The following is a 21,095-nucleotide window of genomic DNA, read 5'->3' on the forward strand; positions in this document are numbered from 1 at the left end:
TGTATTAAGATACTGTATATAAGTAAGATTGTCGTAATTTAATAGTAAAAATGCTACACTTACAAAGTCAAATGAGAATCATATTTTTATAACATTTAATAATCTTTGTTTATGCTAGTTAATACAAACACTAATCTTTATTAATGTTTGTTCATTATGCACATGTTAACAAATACTGTAATACAATAATACCATTAATAACATTTACTAAGATTAAAAAATGATTTATTGACGTATTGTTTTGTTGTTCCTTTTTAACTAATGCAATTGTTCATCAAGATATATATATATATATATATATATATATATATATATTATGATTTAAAGTAACATAAAAGTAACCTACAAGTTTAAATCTTAAATATTTGAAATGCATTTTTAAATCTGACCTCAAAAACACTGGATATCTCTCTCTCTCTCTCTCTCTCTCCTTATATTCCATTTTATTTAATTTGCATATTAATTCTAACTTATTGCAAAAGCACAAGACTGTAAACTTGTTTTTTACTGTTCATTAGTCAATCCATATTAAAAAGCTATAAATACATACAGACCAGGCGGGAAGTTTTTATTTTTAAGCATTAAAACATAATTGTTTTTGGGGGGGTATCTTAATGGAAAACTGCATTCAGTATTCTCTCCAGTATTCTCTGGCAACACAGAAGTGTTTGGTGAACAGACTCAGACATTACACACGAACACTCACTGAAACCTGTCTTGACTTGACGATCATTCAAGAGGTCCGCACAAACAAAGTCAACACACCTCAATCTGTCATACCTGGACAGGATCCTGAGGATTTCTTGGGATAATGTATAATTTTTGTCATTGTTGTGTGCAGACAGGTTAAGTTATGCTAAATCTGTGTTTGGGTAATCATGTCGTTACAAATCCTTTTTATTCAGACTGAAAAGGGTTATAAAGTGTCCATCTTTTCTCATATTAATCTCTGTCATTTACCATCATTCAGGGCAGATACACTATAATGATATAATTTGTCTGGGTATAAGGTTTCTTTGTTGAAATAGCAAGCTTTAGTTCTGGATATGTATCTCTCTGCTTAACAGCAACTGTTTTTGTTGTAACTATAGTAAAAATTGTAAGTAAGCACCTCAAAGGTTAACCAAATTCTTGAGATAATGTCAAAAGTTTCCACATTCATTTAGGTTTAGTTTCTTATCTTTAATAATAATAATCTGGGCCTGTGTTTATCAAGGTTCTCATAGTGTCATTTTGAAATGTTGAAAATTCATGAAATTTACTTCTACTTCCAAATTTAAGCAAAAGCAAGGTATCAAATAAGAATCATTCAAGTGCGCAAGTCTGTCCAATGTCTTCAAACCGCCAAAGCGCAGCGCCCTTCACGCACACTATCTTGAATACCGCGGTATTCAGGGCTAAGTGACGTGTATCCCATCATGCATCACGTTCTGGATATATCGTGAGACTTTTTGCATCTCACGAGATGTTGCGAGATCCAAGTTATACAGCTTTTAAGGTTATATAGTTATTTATTCTATGTTTGTCTAACATGTGTTTTTGCCTTTTTGATTTGCATTTTTGCCTTTGATATCAAACAAATAACGCGCTATAAAAATAAATCTGACTTGACCATATCATTAGATACTACTTGCGATTGTGAAGTAAAACGTTGTGTTTTTGTTTTAAATTGTATTTTTTGTAAAACTGCTTTTTATCACATAATTAGACACACCACATTAATAAACGTTATGTGTTTGCATTTGATAAGTGTGTCCCATCGGGTTAGAAATACTACACGCCCACTTGGGCCAAAAACAGGAAATACGACATAAAAGTAGTCAAGTGCAAAGACGGCAATTGGGGGTATTCGGACACAGACTAGACCAGGGCTGCGTTCTGCCCCGACAAAAACGTTGCAAAACGTTTTTAAAACGGAAACGGCGGTGCCCTGTTGTGACGACTCAAGAGTTGAACTACGGCAGCCGAGAACGCCATTCTTTGTGTTCTTTTTGAAGAATTCTCGGAGCCTGATGAAATCATACATTGTTGTCGTGTCGTTTAACCTTGAAACGGTAGCAAAAAAATTTCACAAACACGCCCCAGTTTACATTCCCGAATGTGTCAAAAGTTGACAGCAACAAAACGATTATAAGTTTATGCTGTGAACCTCGCATACTTTTAAGAATAAATCGATTAGTCGACCGTGGTAAACACGACCACTTAGATCAGAAGACTTCGTGCTGTTTCCAGGGGGACCGTTAAAAACGCGACACGCACGTCTCCCGGAAATCCTGTGAAATTCAACCAATCAGATGACGAATTCGAACGTGTTGAAGTGTTTCCGGAAAAGTGTGTCTAACGCAGAGAAAAGGCTGAGAAAGATGTAATAACATCGTATTTAAAGCAAAACTACTCGACTAAAGCAAATAAATACAAATGTAAGCACCGGTTTAAAATCGGTAATTAAGAAATGGTGGAAACGTGTTAATCTTTCATTTTCGATGTCTATATCATAATGTATTCTCTTGAAAAGTCTTAACTGTCATATGTTTATTGAATATAAACTCATTTTAGGAATTTCACCATTCAACGTGAATGTATCAGAGAATATTGTTAAATAAGGAAATCTATTCAATGATTGGTCCATGCCAATGTCGTCGTCCCAAATCCCGTTTGCGGCGTAAATCATATCTAAACCTTTTTTAAATTTTTTATTTAAAATATCAAGATTTAATCATATCTATACCTGACACTTAAGATTTAGATCTGCATTTCACTTAAATCAAGCTAAATTAAGTTCAGCATGTTTACTGTCAAAATGCGGCAAATTAAGTTTAACAAAAATTATTAATAGCCTAAAGGTTTTGGTGTGTATACTTTAAAAACGTAAATTAAAAAGGTAGCATAAAATAAGACCATTATCTTTCTCATTTACTTACAGAGAACAACCTACTGCGTTCAAATAATATCACATGCCCGCCACCTGCTGGTTAAATGTGGAAGGATCCTGTACTTTTCATAGGTTTCCCTGCAAGGAGTTTAAAAATCAACTACAGTTATAATAATAATAATAAACTTAATTTTTCTATATCACCTTTAAAGTGCGTCTCAAAGCGCTTTACAAGTAAAATTCAGTACAAAACAATCCACAATCGTGCAGTTGAACAATAAACGTAAACCATACAAATATAAAATACAAAAAGTAAGTAAAAACTACCATAAAGAATGTGTTTTAGACGTGCTAAGAGATTTAGACTGCCTTATCACATAAGTATTCATGACTTTAACGTCATGCGCCGATAGGTGGCGCTGTGATTCTTGATGCGCTCTAAAATCATCAGGCGAAGAAGAAAACATCTCACACGTGAGAACCATGCCGAAATCAAAGAGAGACAAGAAAGGTACCATTAAACATTTGTATTATATTGTATATATATATTATTCGTATTAACATTTGATCGTATTTACAATTTATCTTAATGTAATATGACTCTGTTGTTTTGCGTGGTTTAGTTGAGGTGAGCTTGTATATACGATTTAGTTGCTTTGCTCGTGAACTGGTCCAGTCATATATTCCTTACTTGGTAGTTTGTCAGAAATATATTGAAAAGTATACTTATAGAGAAGTGATTTTGACTAAACAACGTTAATCTTACTGTTTTCTGTTTTCAGTGTCTTTAACCAAAACAACAAAAAAGGGGTTGGAATCTAAACAAAGCCTAATAGAAGAGGTCAGTAACGTTAGCTTGCTGTTGGATCACACAAGCAATGCGAGACTACCAGGGTTTTGGCATGGAGTGTTTTGATACCTTGACAATGCATCATATTATTTGGAAACGAAGCATAGTAATACTTATGTTGGTGGTATTCGAAAATCTTTGGATTAAAATATAATAGCTTAGTGTGTCCATTTCCATTCCATCACGGTACCACCAGTCCATCACTGTGTTATTGTGGTTGATATAAATGAACATATCCTTTCTTACCTCTTAGCTGCGGAAATGTGCAGACATCTACAGATACGTGTTTGTATTCTCAGTAGAGAACATGAGAAACAACAAACTAAAGGACATCAGGACAGCCTGGAAACACAGCAGGTGCACAAACAAACACATGACGGTTTTATGCTCTTATGCTTTTCCTTTCATATTCTTAAATAATTGTGATTTTCTGTTTTCAGATTTTTCTTGGGCAAAAATAAGGTGATGACAATTGCTTTAGGTAAAGGACCCACAGATGAATATAAAGATAATCTGCACAAGGTTTGTCATATGTTAAAACATTTAACATTGAATATTTATTTATTGCCTTAGACCAACATGTAATAGTGCATATTATCGACTGCATTGGTTTTACACATATGCATTAGTCCAAAACTAAATAAACCTGTTTGAACTTTTAATACATTTGAGAAAATCTGTTTTTGTGGTTTGTCCTCAAGGTGAGCAGGTTTCTAAGAGGTGAAGTTGGTGTTCTTTTCACAAACAAAACCAAAGAAGAGGTGAAAGAGTAAGTATACGTTTTAAATTTGAGTTCTGCTGTCTATATATAACTGGCATATTGAAATATGGATCGACCGCTATTCATGACAAACTGTGATTATTTGATTAGGTACTTCAGTAACTTTAAAGAGGTGGATTACGCACGTGCGGGGAACCAAGCAACCATGGCAGTGACACTGGATGAGGGTCCGCTGGAGCAGTTTCCACACTCTATGGAGCCTCAGCTGAGACAGCTGGGCCTTCCTACAGCTCTGAAGAAAGGTCAATACATCATTCACTTCACACTGCTACATACACGGGTTTCTAGCAGATTAGAAAGGGGACGGAAGTGTACTGTAAGTGAAAGAAATCCGCTAACATGAATCATTTTCCATTGGCAGGTGTGGTTACGCTGATAAAGGATTTTGAAGTGTGTAAAGAGGGAGACACACTCACTCCCGAACAAGCTCGTATTTTGGTGAGTGTCTTAGACTTACAAATTAAAATGTTGAATAAAGTAGCAGATAGCTGAATTTAAAGCTAGCAGTCCCTAAACACAGAAATTGAATTCTTTATTCTGTCATTTCAATTGAATATTAGATGTTATATTAACTTGCCTAATTTGCTTTGTTAAAATATTTTTATTTAGAAATTCTTTGGAATCGAGATGGCAGAATTCAAAGTGTCGATTAAATGCATGTGGAACTCTGAAACCGGTGACTTTGACAAGCTGACGGAGGGTGAGGAGGATGAAGGAATAGAGGAAGATGATGGAGATGAAAGTGACTAAAACCTGGACGCATGAAATGGGAAGTTACACGAACGTTTTTCCTTTTGTTCCAACAAAGATGCACATAAAGTAAATTTAAACTCTGCGAATTCCAATTTCTGTCGCAGTCCTGGGAAACTGTTAAATTTATTTTTATGCATTTGGTTCGGTTTGTAAGCAATCGTATTCTGCGATGTTCTACACGATAGTATAAATGTTGTGTGATGTTATTTTATGACAGGAGTGATTTTATCTGAGAAGGTAAACAGCAACTCAAGATTTGCCACTATTACAGATTTATTGCATTCACATTCAAACGTGTACAGATAAAAAACAGCTGAAAATCTCAAGAGAAGTTTGATTGTCTTTCTGTTTGAGATTATTAATATGGTGGGCTGGTCCAACTCGGTTTATCACTTTTCATTACTCAAATTAAAAGGCAAAATGTAAGTCATAGAAAAATAAAATTATCTGTATGTTAGTTCTTATACATCTGGTTACATATTGTTTCTTCTAACTTAGTGATCTTTAGCGGAAGTAATTGGGACACTCGTGGGCCACTAAATTCCAGGCGTGTTTGAAGGCGTCCACAACTTCAGTTTTTAATGGCCCCTCAGCAGCTGCCGTCAGATTCTCGCATAACTGCTCCATAGTGGACATCCCGATAATGACCCCATCACCCAGATCTCCCTGCATGTGACACACAGCACAACACAGTTCAGATACTGACAACTACATCATTTACTCATTCATATACACTGTCTGTCTACCTTCAGCTGAGAGTGATGATACATCCAGCGCATAGCAGCTGATGTTAGAGTTGGTTTCTCAGATCTATATGCTGCTTCCAAAGCCTTACAAATAACATCTATGGCCTGGAAATGACTCTCCTTCCAATATCTGAAACCAGTAAAACACATGGTGAAAAATTCAGCTCTTCCTGTTGGTGTAGTAATGCTTCTATGAGACTTAAAATGTTATTATACAGTGTAAGTGTACCTGTCTCTGTAAGCACCAGCCCAGTTGTTGCCAAAGAATCGACCTGCAGGCTGAGCTCCATCTTTATCTTCGTAGTGGTACTTTCCTGTGAGAAGTCCACCTGTGTCAGGAGGTGTGGATGAGTCACAAATATCATTAAAGAAAATTATGATAAAGGATTATCAACAGTTTTGAAATACATTTAACCACTCCCAGTACCTGCCAGGGGGTTGTATGCAAAAAAACGGATGCCGAAGTACCGTAAACATGGTAATAGTTCAGTTTCCACTTGACGTGTTGTTGCATTGTACATGCCCTTAAAAAAAAACAGATATTTTAAGAGTACAGAAAACAGAAATCAAATGGGTTGTGAAAATCACGCCTTCAAGATCAGCACATTTTTCGATGGACTAACCTGATACACTGTAGGAAGAACCCAGTTATTGTGTTTGCAGATACAGCAGATTTCTGCCACTTCCCATGATGCATAGTTTGATAAACCCAACTCCTTGAATTTGCCCTAAAAACAAGAAATGGCTTTATTTTGATCATTAAACTCACATGTGAGATGTGAATGGGTACACAGCATGTAATGTTTTTCTCTTGTGTAAGCCGAATTGCTCCATTCCGATGCGTTGAAAAAGTATATAGGTCAAATCTTGTTCAATAAGAACCCAGTTATTGTCAAGCATGTATCAAAGTTCACATCTGTGGTTGGATCTGATATCACACCTCTTTATGGAGTTCATTGCAGGCCTGTAGTGTGTCATTAACAGGGTTCTGGTGATCTGGAGCGTGCAGGTAGAAGATGTCCACACATTGTGTCTGTAGTCTCTTAAGGGACGTCTCCAGCTGTTCACGAACACTTTCTGGTTTCAGTGTCTTACCGTCCCAGGGGTTTGCTTTAGTGGCGATTCTCACTTATAAACAAATAAAATGGATAGACAATTTACGAGAGCTGAAAATAAACATGAAATCTCAAATATTATATTACCCGGTAACATAGTATAAAAACGTTTAATTTTTATGTGAAAATACCATATTATATCATTACTGTATATGATAACACTACGTGTACCCTACTTTCTTAAAATATGCACTGAATTTCATTGTAAGGAGATCTAATGTCATTTTTTAGAAAGTAAACAATAAATAATATATGAAGAGTTTGGTTCCGAAATGACATTTTCAAAAATCATGTTATTTTACTGTGCCTTCCAATAAACTTTTTTAGATTAGATTCAACATTATTGTCATTACACATATACAAGTACAGTGTAACGAAATGTAGTTTAGGTCTAACCAGAAGTGAATTAGCAAGTGTAGGATATACAGTTAGAATAAATACAGATAACAATATTGAGAAAATATTATACAGTGGGCATGGACTATGAAAATATTTTACAGTAGGTATGTTCTTATGAAAATATGTACTATGAACAATATATACAGATGACTATATACTATGAACATTAATGTAGAGGTGGATATGAACAGATAATAATTTAGACTAAACAATAGTGCAAGTGACTTAAGTGTGCATAGATTATTGACATTAGCTATTAAAGTTGCAATGCAATAGGTGAGTTAATGCAGTTGGTGAAGTAACAATGCAGTGGATGAGTTAATGCAGTTGTTGAAGAAACAATGCAGTATATGAGTTAATGCGATTATTAAAGTTACGGTGCAGTATACGAGTTAATGCAGTTAATAGGTTGCAGTCCAGAAGATGAGTTAATGCGGTTAATAAGGTTACAGTGCAGTAGATGAGTTAATGCAGTTATTGAAGTTACAGTGCAATAGATGAGTAATATCAATCAGACTGCAGTTGGTTGATTGATTTTGATTTAATCCATAAAAATACAGCTAACTAACACAATAAAACACAATAAAAACATGATTCATAAAAATTGAGTTATCTCTTTTGCAACCAAACTCTCCACGTATAGATTTCGATGAGTAAAAAAAATATATGGAGGAGTTAATAATTGTAGGCCTACATATTACTAACTGCATCTTGTTGTGCCCTTCTAAATAAAAAGTTAAATTCAATATCTTGAGACCTGTTTAAAAAACAATGACCTACGACATACTGCAAAACAATAGTACAGGAAGTATTCTATTTAAAATATACACAAAGTCTCAAACTGTTTGACTTTGATCTGGTGCTATGGTTCTACTTTCTGCAGCACTGCGCAGACCGAACGGTGTATGACGTCGGGTATCGCGATTCCCCAGCTGAGCTTTCGAACCGCTCTCGCGATACATACACGTCACACTCTGAGCTGCTGCGCATCGCCGAATGAAGTGGACCACGCGTTTACGCCTACGGTATTCCGTTAACTGTACACATACCTGTCGCCGGCAGCCGCAGGCCTCCTATGATGGTCTCTGCCTGTCCATCGGTGTACATGTACGCGGTGTCCAGCTCATTGTGACCGCTTTCCAAAAACTTGTGCACCATCTGAGCACTCAGCTGCGCGTCTGCCCGGCCGCCGAACGCCATGGAGCCCAGCAGTGTAACCGGGCGTTTGGAGAGAGACATGTTGCGGATGTGTTTAAACTGCGAGGGTTTGAGTCTGGTAAGAAGTCTGTGTTGAACCGCACACAGGCCTGCGCAAAACATAGCACACCCAGGCAGTAAAACCGGGGCAGGAACTGAGGAAGCGTCGCGCAAGTGTCGAACCTTTGGGGAAACGTAGAGGGGCAGCGCTGGGCAATGTAGAGCCATTGGTCAACAATCGGAAGTGGACATTTGGAGGTCCAAAGTTCGTCTGTTTTGTCTACCCTTTGGATGAGAGCAGCATCTGGAAGTTTTGTTTGAAACGTTTTCTATTAAAGACATGCACTTCACGTTATAACCCGCAGATGTCAGCACAACACAAATAACCCCCTTACGAAAATTAACATTGGTTTTATTATAGTGAAAATATGGTCCTGTAACGAAGCAATGTTTAATTTGTGGTTACAATGGTTAAACTATAGTGACCACGTGTTTAGTTTGTAGTAAAACCACGGTTAATAAAAAAATCTGAAATAACTTTATTATAGGTATGTTTCCACATATGATGCAATAGAATGACAGCCAAGACAGATAATACAAGAATAAAAAATAGGATAGGTAAACAGGAGGATATAGAAAATACCTTTAGGAAAACAAATATATAAAATGAATAGTTAAATTATTCACAATATACTAAATATACAATATATGGAATTTGTATGTACAGGTATGTTATGTACAAAATGCAAGGAAATGTAATTTTGAATAAATAAATAATGTATGCCATCACGGCAATTCTAATAGATTTAACGGTGAGATTCCACTATTAAATATTTGTTATATCTATTACAATCCTACTACAAATAAGACCCAGAATCCACCAGAAAAGCCATTTGTAATAGTTTTAATGATATACAGCTACAGGTTCATATTTGTAATGGATGTCAATAGAATATGTATTGCTTTTTTAGCAGTGACCATCGCTTTTTTGGTTATGTAAAACTGAATCTAGCTTTGAAATGACGTGAATAATTTAATACAACATTTTTACATTTTACCTGAGCAAAACCAGACTATTGTGCACTTCAATAAGACAATAGTAATTGTAACCGATGTTGCTTAATAAACATTTTTGCATTTATGACATTATTGCATTTATTTGCAAATTATTCATGGCAGTTATAACATATACGTGACAAACATGGATAAACACAATGGATTCAACAAAACAATATTCATGTCAGACATTTTATCTTTAACATTAAGGCTGAGAAATGTTTATGTTTTATTCCCCAGATTATTATCTTTATTTGTGTTTCATGCATTCTATTTAAAATTCCTGAACATAATACAAGCATGATATTTCTGAAGTAACTCATACGTCTGTCCTCAAGTCTCAAATACCAGCAGATGGTTTAATAGTTTTCTGCATTCTGGTCAAGGCAAAGGTGTTGAACCCTGGTTGGCATTGACCCCTGAGAGCAGGATCACTGGACTTAGCGAATGTGTTCTATGTTCTTCTGCCCCCAAATCCCTGCTGTGACCTCTTCAACCAGCCTCACGATATGACCCACAATCCTTTGCTCTCAGCTGTGACTCAGTCTTCTATAGCATATAGGAAAATACATTTTTCTGGCTGTGGTTCACTAATAAGCCCTGGTTGTTTTCCCTAAAGTAGGTATCATTATAGATGCCACAAATAGTGAAATGGTGACCTCAACATTGTTCTCTTACAGTTCTACAGTTTTGACAAGGCTTCATTTGCACATTGTGTTCTCTGTGGAATGAATGAACAGCAAGACATGTATAAATAAATAAAAAAGTGACATTCATATGACTCTGTTTCATGTGATGCTATTGTTAAAATTGGCATTTTGAAGTCAGGATGAAATAACAGTGTATGTGGTAAAGGAGAGTCGGTCTGAGCTCGTATAGCTTGTTTCTGGATTCCTTTGCTCTGCTCCTTTTACTGCAGCTCCTACAGGAAAAGCAAGTGTCCTGGAGGCATTTGGATTTCAGTTTCCCTCTGAGGTTCTCCTGTCATTCGCTCCCGAAACAGACCAGAGCTCAACCCGGAGGATCTCCACACACTTTAATTTGGACTCTGATTCTTCAAGGGTTTCACATTTTTAAGCGTGTTTTTCGGCTGCAGGGTGGATTTTGACCGTTCAGAAAAGCCTCTGAGGATGGATATGGTCTATTTTTTTATTCTTTTAATTCATGGAATTAATGCAGCATCCCGTTCTGGAAAGGATCTGATGCCACAAATGTGAGTCACTTCTTTGTTGCGGGAAAATGACACATGGTTGCGCGATCGTTATTATTGCTCAACTTTAGTTGATGTCAGATTTATTATTGTTTATAATAAAAGTTATGCCTACAGATACTTTTGTACTCGTTTCAATATCAGATAATGAAACAGGTTTTGATCAGCGTGTGTTTGGAAACGCACTTGGACGCGTATTTACGCACCGGTGACATTTGGCGAACACGAGAGACAATGTCTCCAAACTTATCGAGTTGTATTTTCAACATCCCGTTTGAGCTGACCGGTATCATTCCCGAGATGTGAAGTAGAAACCCAGAAAATGCAATAAAAACTAACAAGAGGTTCTAGTAAGCTTACATACAAGAAATGGTTTCATGCATTAATGCTAGGGGCATACATCCCATATAAAACCATACTTTGAAATATACCTGTTACTTTTGTAACATAATCTGCTTTTATATACGCAATTGATATAGAATATGTGCAGTTCAGCGAAGAGTGTGTCTCCACATTATGACTATTGGCAGGTGCAGATCAAAACTATCCAGACCTGTGGAAATCATTTGTTTGCTTTGCTATGTTTTAATCTTATTAAAGACATTCATGCATTTTTAAGTGTTGCTCGTGTTTACTGGTTTATTCTTTGGTTTGGATTGTGTGTCCCAGACAGTGAATATACAGTATATGATCTGGCAACCAAAATGCTTTATGTTTAAATGCCATACGGATTGATTCCTGAACCGATTCCTGTTGCGTCCTTGAAGAAGACATTACGTTTCATGGTGATATACGTTCTGTAAGCAACTTTGGGTAATGCATCATCTGAATGTTGTGTGTGTGTTTTATCTGACAGGCCGAACGTGTGTACGGAGCGAGAGGTGAAGCTGGTGGCTCACATGCAGCCGTGTGTCCAGGCCTTCACGCGAATGGTCAAAGTCTGGAAGCAGGGCTGTCAGGGACACTCGTGGTGTATGAACTATGAGAGGAGGTGAGACGGATCATTGACGCGTAAACATCTTCATGTAAACGTTTTGCCTGCTTCGTGGTTCATTTGAAAAGTTTCACATTGATAAGTGAACAAACAGATGTAAAGTTATGCTCGCTGTTGTTCAAATGAGCTTTGAAAGTCAGAGAAAGTTTAACCCACCCACAAGTCTTTACCATATTGTTCAGGTGTCTCTTTCAATGCGCATTTTGGGATTTTTTCACCTATTGAAAATGAAGTAACCGAATCTTCAACTCTGTCTAAAATAGAGGCTTGCCTTGACACTAACCCTTTCATGTGCACATCAGCCTTCTCTTCTGAATTTTCTAAAAAGGTTTTGTTGTCGTGGGTCTCACGCTTTGTCCTTTAATCAGACCTCTCCTTCAAGTGTACAGTGTAGTTACAAAGCATCAATTTGAATGGCATCTCACGGGGTCTTTCGTACCAACAACACTGAACAACCTTTTAACTCCGTGACTGACAAACCCTTTCAGTCCCTCATTTGGGGAGGATCTCTGTTCCTCGCACCGGCACGTTCTCCTCCATATACTTACCATGAGAAAGACTCGGGTCCTGCAATTACACGCTATAAACACAGAGCACAGAGTTACGACTCTGGAGCCGAGCAACAGAGACTTAAAAGTACAAGAGAGAGAGAGAGAGAGGCCTAGAATCTCACAATGTCTCAGAACATCATTACAGACCGAGAGCAGCTTCACAGATTACAGTGGCAGAACTCATTTACAAACTTTAGTCATGATCTAACATCTCTCTCTCTCTCTCTCTCTCTCTCTCTCTCTCTCGCACACACACAGGCTTTCATTAGCTCACAGAGCTTTCAATTCGAGAACAATGTTACAGTGGCTGCTGACAGACTTATGTGTTTACACGTAAAGAAATCATAATCCTTACCTGTGTGCTGAAGGGAAAAACCAAAAATGAAAACCATATTCAGTCATAAAAGTTTTTGAAGCAGGTTTGTGTAATGATGCATATACCACACATTATTGTGCGACTTAAAGACATCTGCTGCTGTGGTTTAAAGCCATTTTGGAAGCACATTTTGTGCAGTTGCTAAGACAAGCGTCACTGTTTTTTATTATATATCGATCATATGTGGGGTTGAGGATTTTAACCACAGTAGTATTCAACTTTGGGGTGTAAGAAGGCACATGTTAAATGACAATTTAAGCCTTTAGCAGATGCTTTTATTCAAAGCGACTTATCCAAAAAAATGAGAATTATTTCATCATTTACTCGCCCTTATGGAATTACAAACCTGTATGACTTTCTTCTGAGGAACACAAAAGAAGATATTTTGAAGAATGTTGGTAACCAAACAACATTTGCCCCATTGACTTCCATTGTATGGACACAAAACCACAATTTCTCAAAATATCATCCTTTGTGTCCCACTGAAGAAAGAGTCACATACAGGTTTTAAACTTCATGAGGGTAAACCAATGATGACAACACTTTTATTTTGGCTACACTATCGCTTTGAAAGAGGAAATAATATGAGAAGTCCTAAACAAAGCAACAAGGTTTTAACCATTTGCTTGAAATACATTGAAAGAAGGATCCCGGTAATATCTAGGAGCCCAGAAAACTGATTATGGGATAGGCTTTGTTAAATTGGGGAGTTGCCAGGCAGTTGTTTCCTAGCAACTGTATATCAATGAACTTGGCAACCATGCACGGGCAAGCTGCAAAGTTTTATATTCTAATACTTTTGCGTATATTCTCTTAAAGTGATATTAAAGAATAAAACATGCTAAATATGTTTTCTAATAAAGTTTCCAATGTGTTCCAGGACGGCATATTACACGGCGTACAGACAAGTGTATCGTCAGGAATATCAGACTGTTTCCAAGTGTTGTCCGGGCTGGTCACAGCTCAATGGAGAAGCCGGATGTCTGTACCGTAAGTGTCCTTTAAATACAGAATGAGCTATGTGACGTCTTTAAATGACATCAAAAAATGCAATGTGAGACTTATATGTTCACTATTCAAAACTCGTGGTCAGAATGACTGACAGTTGTGTAACAGTTTATGCCCGAGGTTGTGATTTTCTCCGGGGTTTTATTACTAAAGCCCACACAAACCTCAAAGACCCCTTTGTCCATCAGAGAAGGTGAAACTACTCATTATAGCCACAGGATTTCGCCCCGCTCCCCAATCCAGATCTGGTTTGTTTTAAAACAAGTTCAGAAAGTCAGTCAACATGCATTCCAGCTCTGAACGTCTCTGAATTTAGATTTCCCGTATCTGTGGAGGTACAGTAGGACCCTCGGCTTTTATCCCCGTAATTTAAGACCTGGAAGCACTTTAAGAAACAGGACAAACTAATCACTCGCCTTTCTGAGTCACTGAACAGAGACAAAACGGGTGTTGAGAAATCCCTGAGTGACTGGCACGCGTACAGAAACGTCTGTCTGCACAATCTGTTCACTCTACATCACTCGATCAGACAGACGGGCTGGACACTGTTAGATGTGTAAGGCTGTAACAGGACGGACGGTTTGGGTCGTGTTGTGGAATTGAAAGGTCGTCTGTGGTGTTGTCATTGTTCACCTGTCAGCGGGGAGTTTAGGAGTGAGCGGTGATGGCCATAAAGAGCACGAATCTAATGAGCGCTTATACTGCAGAACCGGCCTGTAATAAAGAATTAGATCAAAGCCTCTCGAATAATATAACTTGAGGACCTTGGTTTATTATAGGGCGTCAAGTATCAACACTGTGAAATTTATCTTACAAAATTAACAGAAATGTTTTTAAAATTGCAGCTCAGAAATTGAAATAGCCTACTTAGATTTCGCTCTTTCATAAGATCCAGAAGAGGGTTTTTTAAGTATAAAATTGCTAAAAACAGAACTAAGACAGAATATGTTGACTCTTTTTATCAGAAGAAATGTCTCAGAAGAATGTGCAAACACATTAAAGCGGTTTAGTTGGTTACATTTGGTAACGTTTGTGACCAATTTAGTTTCCTCTGCAAAACTTTATCTTGAAAAGTTTATAAATGTTCGTTTGGAAACCCTGTTTACTTCTTTGTTTTTAAAGTGCACCAGTTGACTTAATGACTTCGGTTCGGAATGTAGAAGTGCTTCAGTCGACTTCCTCAAGACTTTCACTGTTTTTCCTCTTGAAAATCCCAAGTTGCTCATTAAGAGTTCAAACTGGGAAGTCTGGAACAGAAAGTGCAGTTATTTGAATGGATTCTGACAGGGTGATTTGAAACAGAACTGACCTTCGAGTTAACAGTGGCACTTTATGTTTTTTTGGTTTGTCAATGGAAGCAGAAGGAAGTGTCGACAGCAGGGTGGTCTCTGTCGTCACTTGACGAACAATGACTGGCATAACAAAGCTTTTTAATTGTCCGGTATGGAGTTAGAAATAGTTTTTGTATCAGTTCTTTCAGGTCGGTTTATGTATTGAATGTGTTCTTGAATTAGCTCAATTGTCTATTGCAGTTGAATGATGTCTTGCCGTGTGTCTTTTGTATTTCCAGACAGATACAATGTGACCAACAAATGAATGTTGGAGTACAGTATATAAATATACAATATGTATAAAACGGATTTGTTTGTGTGTACTAGAAGCTTGTTTTAAAGGGACAATTCCTTAAATTCCTTCAACAAAGCTTGTTCTTATTCCTCAAATTACTCGGGAAAAACTTGCTGCTAGGATTTCCCGCTTTTGATCATATATTAGGTTATGTGATATTATGTACATACCTGCCAAAGGTTATTCATGTTCAGCTATTTCAAATGGAAATTAGCCCTTGTACATTGTTTAATTTTACGTATTGGTTATAATACCTTTATGGTTGTCTCTCCGCTTAATACTTGAACATTGAAATTTGTTTTGTAAAAGAGTTTGATGTGCTATTTAGACACTTTAAAATACATATGCTTACAATAGCAAATGTTTGTGAGCATTTATACAACCGGCAACCCCCACTTTCTTCTGCAAAACACAAAAGAAGATCATTGAAGAACGTTGATAACCAAACAACACTGAACCCCATTGACTCCCATTTGTATAAACACAAAACAGCAATCATGACATTTCCTAAAATATCACACTTTTACCAAAGAGTCATGTTCTGTTTGTCGAAGGCTGATGTTACATCACCAGTTCTTCAGGTGTGTGTGTTTGTAATGTGTTAACAGTCTAATAGTTAAGCAGATGTTTGCTTCAGCTGCCAGGTGTTGAGATCATCATCATCATCTTCATGTCTGTCTGTCTGTCTCTCTGCAGCTGTCTGCAGTAATGGTGTGTGTTTTAATGGAGGTCACTGTAGGGAAGGTTCCGCTCAACTCTGTGACTGTCCGGCCGGCTTCAGCGGTCCAAGCTGTCAGTACGGTAAGTCCAAACCAGCTGTTTGTTTCATGCTCGATTTCTCAGTCCATTTGGCGGGATCTGAAAAGGATTCCAAGCATGTAAAATGTTCAGACGTTTCACATTCCCGTTCGACTTTCACATCGATTCTTTAGGGCTCTTTTGGCATCCAGAACATCCTATCATCCCTGTAGCAACACCCTGGCAACCACTCACATCACCTAAACATTGTTAAGGTTACCTTTTGAAGCATAATATAATAATATTCTAATGATTGTCATATATTTCGACAGCATTTTCTTTTGAATGCGTTTTCTGTGTATGATCACTAACGTATTAAAAGTCAAGTATTTTATCTGTCGTGGCCAGTGAGAAAGGATGCAAATAAGGAAGAATGTTGTTTTTTGTATGATAATCTCCACACGACAGGAAATTCTTCACAGATCTCGCCGTCCGTCTTCAGTTGCTGTAGTCTTTTGTTTGTCTTCGACTCAAAGTGATAACAGACATTAGTTTTTTCTCCGTTTCATAAGCGCTTTCAGTAATGTTAAGAGCGGATCCGATGACTCAGTACACAAACATCTGACGTGACCTGATGCCTTTTGTTTGTTGTTTATTGTATCGTTTTGTGTTTGTTTCGGTATCTTCAAGGCAGGCTCAGTGTAGATTGAGTCCAGCTGGTAACTACGGGTCATTTATTCTGGTCACATCTATGTGTTTGGTTTGAAGCGATGTTTTGATTCGGTCAGCATGGACAAACTTACCGGCAATAAAAACAGACACAATGTATTACAAGAACAAATTGAAGAGTTTAGCATATACATCATCTTGAATGATTTAAAGGAGTTTGACATGCTGTGTAGACCTGTGCCGGGTCGGTGTGTACTTGCCATGGGATGTTTGTTGTAATCGTCGTCTTAATGTTGGTGGGCTGGATGTAGCTTTTGAAAATCCGATGCATTTGTCAAACGACAAAAAATTCTGGAGGGGTTTGTATATAAATATCTGGTTTGTATATAAATTCAGCGGTGCATAATACATCGCATCATAAATAAAATGAGTCAATGCATGAATCACAATATTCGTCACAGCTTTCTGTGAATAGTCCTTGTATGCAGAAAATGACAAACAACAGATAAATATTGAAAAGTGACATATTAACAGTATCTGACAGGACCCGTCACGTTCCTTTCATATTCTCGGTTAGACAGAACGTAAAATGAGTTTTCTCAAATGGTGCCCCAGGAGATCCGACATCCCCATCCTGAACATCCATCAGTGCTCTTAAAGTCAGACAGGAAATGTTAATGTCACATGATCTTCCCCTCGCCTGCTCTTTTTGTGATGCATTGTGGGTAATCACTATCCTGCTCAGAGATTTCGATGTGATGTTTTTATTGCATGCACGCTATCAGTATTTACCGAGAGTAACGAAGGATACATTGCATTATATCGCAAACAAGTCAAGACAAGGAAGAATTTGGTATTAAGGCGTGTTGTTAGGCACAAGGTTATCCCGCTGTGTGACTATGACAGGTATTAATAGCTTTAAATGTAAATTCAGGCATTAACTTTTTTTGTTTGGACAACATTACATGACAATTGTTTAGCGGGTGTCTAGAAGAAAGTCTTTGTCTATTGACAAAAGAAAATCATTCTGAGGTTAAACATCCGCAGCCGCCAGATCCACATTTCAGTTTATTCTGCACAAATCCTCAAACGGTGGTTTTGTTGTTGTAGTCGACGACCCGTGATGTGTCTGATGCAGGTGCTGATGTTTGACACAAATTTAGGCGGCGAGAACAAACGTGACACGCCTTAGGAGATCTTTACCTGTGTTTGAGTTTCATCATAAATCATATGAACATTTCCCTGTGGTGACAGTCATAGTATTCTCTGTCTCTCATTGAGCGATTGGAAGCTCGAAAGAAAACATCTTTTCACAGTCTTTCAAACACTCAAACGCCTATTAATTAAGTTAAACATGATGTGATGTGACCAAACATTGTGTGTTGTGTTAGTCTGAGAAGCTTTTAAGAGCTGCTGAATATGGCACATGGAGATTTAGCAGCGAGAGTCAAAACATGTCAATGGATTTTGCAGTATGAAATATATAATCTGATGAACATCAGAAATGTTTTGAATGCTTTCACGCGTACGGATGCACATCATATTTATCTTCAAAATAAAGGTGGAACCAAAAGGTTCCTGTATGGCATCGAAAAAACCTTTTGAGGCATCTTTTTTAAGAATGTTCTTGTCTGTCGAATGGCCATTTAATGTCCCAAAATGAAAGGTCTCTTTTATTGTGGATTAATTGTGTGTCTTTCTGTTGATAAAAAGTATTTTTCTTCAATGAGGTCATGTCTTGGCGCAGTTAGGAAAGGTCAGAAGAGGCCGAGCGGCACAGTCAGACCTTTCCTGGTATAAATCTGTTGTGACTGAACACAGTTATCAAACCTGGAGCCTGAATTCTTGATGCAGGGCCAGGCATGGACTGAATGATAATATTTATCCGTCCGTTATCATGTAATGTATTGAAATCGTGTCATAGAGTTTACAGATCCGTCACATTCAGTATATCTGGTTTACGTTGTGATATGAGTTGGAAAAGTTCTGCTCTGTATTACCACCACAAACCAAATGCCCTTTGCATGAAAATTAGTTTTTGCTTGAATAAAGAAAAGTGAAAATATTGGTAGCATTTTCACAACTAATGCCAAATATTATGTCATAAATGTTTTGTGGAGGAACATTTTTATGATTTTCTTAATTCATGTATTACATTTTTATATCTTTTTTCAAATGTCATTCAGAGATTTAGTCTTGTAAATTGATAAATTTGTCATGATTCTGCTGCATCATGTCATGTTTCTCTTAGTATAGTGGCAGGATCATGACAGAACCTCATGTTTAATGTGGAGAGAGGCTCTCTCCGGGTCTCAAACGTCCGGTTGACCTCCACAAAGAATCAATAACTTGAATCGGACACGCGCACACTTGACCCCCAGTTAACTTCTGGTTTGTGTTTGGCTAGTGTCTAATAATATAACTATTTATGTTAATATTAATTTGTATTAGTTTTCTGTGTAATATTAAATAAACCTTTTGTTGAATGTGTCCGTCGTTTGGTCGCTTTTAAAGAAACCGTATGATACATTGACATCGAGCTGTTGAGCTTGGTAATGGAATCTAAATTAAAATATTGAAGTTTAACCAAGAAACAGTTCTTCTCGGTTTCTTTAGATTGTTATCAGAAATAATCTACAGGCGCTCTATTGTCTGTGACTATGTACCGGAAGTTAAGTTGGAGTCACAAGTGTGCATAAATGTTTGTTGTTACGATGAAACCGTCCATATACAATAACATATTCATATAAATGAAATCTAAAATAAATTGTTATATTATAAACAAACATAGACCGGAAGTTAACTTTGGGCCAGGCACCTGCGTCCCATGAAAATGTCTAAACAGTTGTGGTTTGGACTCGATTTTCAAAGCGTCATCTTTATAGTTTTTTTTATAGTTATCATTCTTCCTATCAAACGGCGTTTACACTTAACATGTTTGAATGCCATAGCATTGATACACAATTGATATCAAAATATCAAGCATTCAGGTCTAAATACTTTGTTCGTTTAAAAGGTTTCTCAACTGACCATCATTCATCTTTATCAGTCTCATTTCCTCTTTCAGTCTAGAGATGGAAGTTCAGTTTAAGAGGAGGTCAGTGGACCTTAAATCAAAGCCTCTTCAGGAGAGGATGTTTGATGATCTTCTCTGAGGTGTCCAACAGAATTCTGTGATGTTAAAGGTCTGAAGATGTTAATGGACGGGGACGTCCAGAGCTGATGCCGGTGTCAGTTTTACAGCAGGTCATGCAAGTCATAAGATGGACATCTGACCATTGACACCCTGAGCTATAAATAAAGCTTTCAACCTCCGCACGCCAACAGCTGATGGAAAAACTTAACTCGAATCAGTTTTAGACATTGTTAGTGAATAATAGTGCAGAAGGGAACAGAATGAAATTGAATCAACAGTCTTTAGCAATGCACTATCCAGATTTAGTTCTGCCTTTGGGAAGCTTTCTGATTAAAGTTGGCAGACAGAATCCAAAGTTCAGCCGTCATATATAGAGACAAGTTGCTTTCCTTCATGACACTGGAATGAGCAGATTAGACAAGAAAACTGTGGAGACCCGATGGAAGTGTTTTTATCAGGGGTTTAGCACACACTACAGACAAGAAAATATGCTGGAATGATAAGTATTATGAAGTAAAATTCTCGTTGTTTTTTGGAATGTGATGGTGAAGACAGCTTATTCAGAAAAGATTTGCTTTCCACATCTGAATGCCCGCAGAGTGTTTTTCATCTTTACAGCTGCTCTCAGGTCTGTATGTGTGGTCATCTGTTGAACATGTTTCTAAATTGTTCCCAATAAAATGGCCACAGGTTAGAACTTCACAAACAAGGTCATTCAACTTTTAACCAAAAATAGAGATGATGATGTAGTAGTCATGGTAAAGAGGGGTTTGATTTACGCATGAGAGATAAAAGCTACCTGATCATAAATATGTCATCATGTGTTGCAGAATGAATGTGGTTTTGCTGAAGTATTGCAAAACAGTATTGGTTTTGGTTTAATTAGAAATTTAAGTTTAAGATTATATGTTTTTATTCAGGGGGGCCGCAAAGCGATGCACCCTACAGAAAGGGGGCCTTACAACGAAAGGTTTAGAAACCTTGGATATATTCATTAATAACTAGCGAACCTTCTAAT

At 37.2% G+C, this 21,095-nt stretch overlaps 3 protein-coding genes across 4 annotated transcripts in view; 2 read left to right on the forward strand and 1 right to left on the reverse strand.

The window, feature by feature from the left end:
* The first annotated feature begins 2,296 nt into the window (after positions 1 to 2,296).
* Positions 2,297 to 7,448, forward strand: mrto4 (MRT4 homolog, ribosome maturation factor). Of its 2 annotated transcripts, XM_079482837.1 has the most exons (9): positions 2,297 to 2,420; positions 3,286 to 3,383; positions 3,655 to 3,713; positions 3,976 to 4,079; positions 4,163 to 4,244; positions 4,424 to 4,491; positions 4,594 to 4,745; positions 4,865 to 4,941; positions 5,113 to 7,448. In XM_079482837.1, the coding sequence occupies exons 2-9, from the start codon at positions 3,356 to 3,358 to the stop codon at positions 5,251 to 5,253; spliced, it is 711 nt and encodes a 236-aa protein (XP_079338963.1). In that variant the 5' UTR covers positions 2,297 to 2,420; positions 3,286 to 3,355; the 3' UTR covers positions 5,254 to 7,448. The 2 variants fall into 2 exon arrangements, with proteins under 2 accessions (XP_079338963.1, XP_079338964.1); XM_079482838.1 differs by lacking the exons at positions 2,297 to 2,420; positions 3,286 to 3,383 and adding an exon at positions 3,405 to 3,500.
* akr7a3 (aldo-keto reductase family 7, member A3 (aflatoxin aldehyde reductase)) lies at positions 5,515 to 9,069 on the reverse strand. The gene is made up of 7 exons (XM_079482836.1): positions 8,566 to 9,069; positions 6,943 to 7,130; positions 6,626 to 6,730; positions 6,430 to 6,526; positions 6,232 to 6,331; positions 6,003 to 6,132; positions 5,515 to 5,922 (listed from the first exon to the last, which is right to left on the reverse strand). Exons 1-7 carry the CDS (start codon positions 8,939 to 8,941, stop codon positions 5,761 to 5,763), a joined length of 1,158 nt encoding a protein of 385 aa, XP_079338962.1. The 5' UTR covers positions 8,942 to 9,069; the 3' UTR covers positions 5,515 to 5,760.
* Positions 9,070 to 11,698: 2,629 nt separating this feature from the next.
* megf6b (multiple EGF-like-domains 6b) overlaps positions 11,699 to 21,095 on the forward strand; it is a gene marked incomplete at its 5' end in the record, with an annotated part of 42,115 nt that continues 32,718 nt past the window's right edge. Inside the window, 4 exons of the mRNA XM_079483810.1 lie at positions 11,699 to 11,778; positions 11,836 to 11,970; positions 13,781 to 13,890; positions 16,231 to 16,335. Of these exons, the coding sequence (XP_079339936.1) occupies positions 11,699 to 11,778; positions 11,836 to 11,970; positions 13,781 to 13,890; positions 16,231 to 16,335 (430 nt within the window). The remainder of the gene's footprint in view (positions 11,779 to 11,835; positions 11,971 to 13,780; positions 13,891 to 16,230; positions 16,336 to 21,095) is intronic.

This window comes from Barbatula barbatula (genome assembly GCF_947034865.1).
Source record: "Barbatula barbatula genome assembly, chromosome: 20".
In the NCBI taxonomy this organism is placed as follows: Eukaryota; Metazoa; Chordata; class Actinopteri; order Cypriniformes; family Nemacheilidae; genus Barbatula; species Barbatula barbatula.

Excerpts from the sequence above, each read along its gene's own strand:
- akr7a3 (XM_079482836.1), bottom strand. The coding sequence starts at position 8,941 with ATGGCTCTACATTGCCCAGCGCTGCCCCTCTACGTTTCCCCAAAGGTT. Across the intron at positions 7,131-8,565 it reads CCTGCGGCTGCCGGCGACAG|TGAGAATCGCCACTAAAGCA; the intron begins GTATGTGTACAG and ends TTTGTTTATAAG. Across the intron at positions 6,731-6,942 it reads GCAATGAACTCCATAAAGAG|GGCAAATTCAAGGAGTTGGG; the intron begins GTGTGATATCAG and ends TCTTGTTTTTAG.
- mrto4 (XM_079482837.1), top strand. The coding sequence starts at position 3,356 with ATGCCGAAATCAAAGAGAGACAAGAAAG. Across the intron at positions 4,245-4,423 it reads ATAAAGATAATCTGCACAAG|GTGAGCAGGTTTCTAAGAGG; the intron begins GTTTGTCATATG and ends TTTGTCCTCAAG. Across the intron at positions 4,942-5,112 it reads CCGAACAAGCTCGTATTTTG|AAATTCTTTGGAATCGAGAT; the intron begins GTGAGTGTCTTA and ends ATTTTTATTTAG.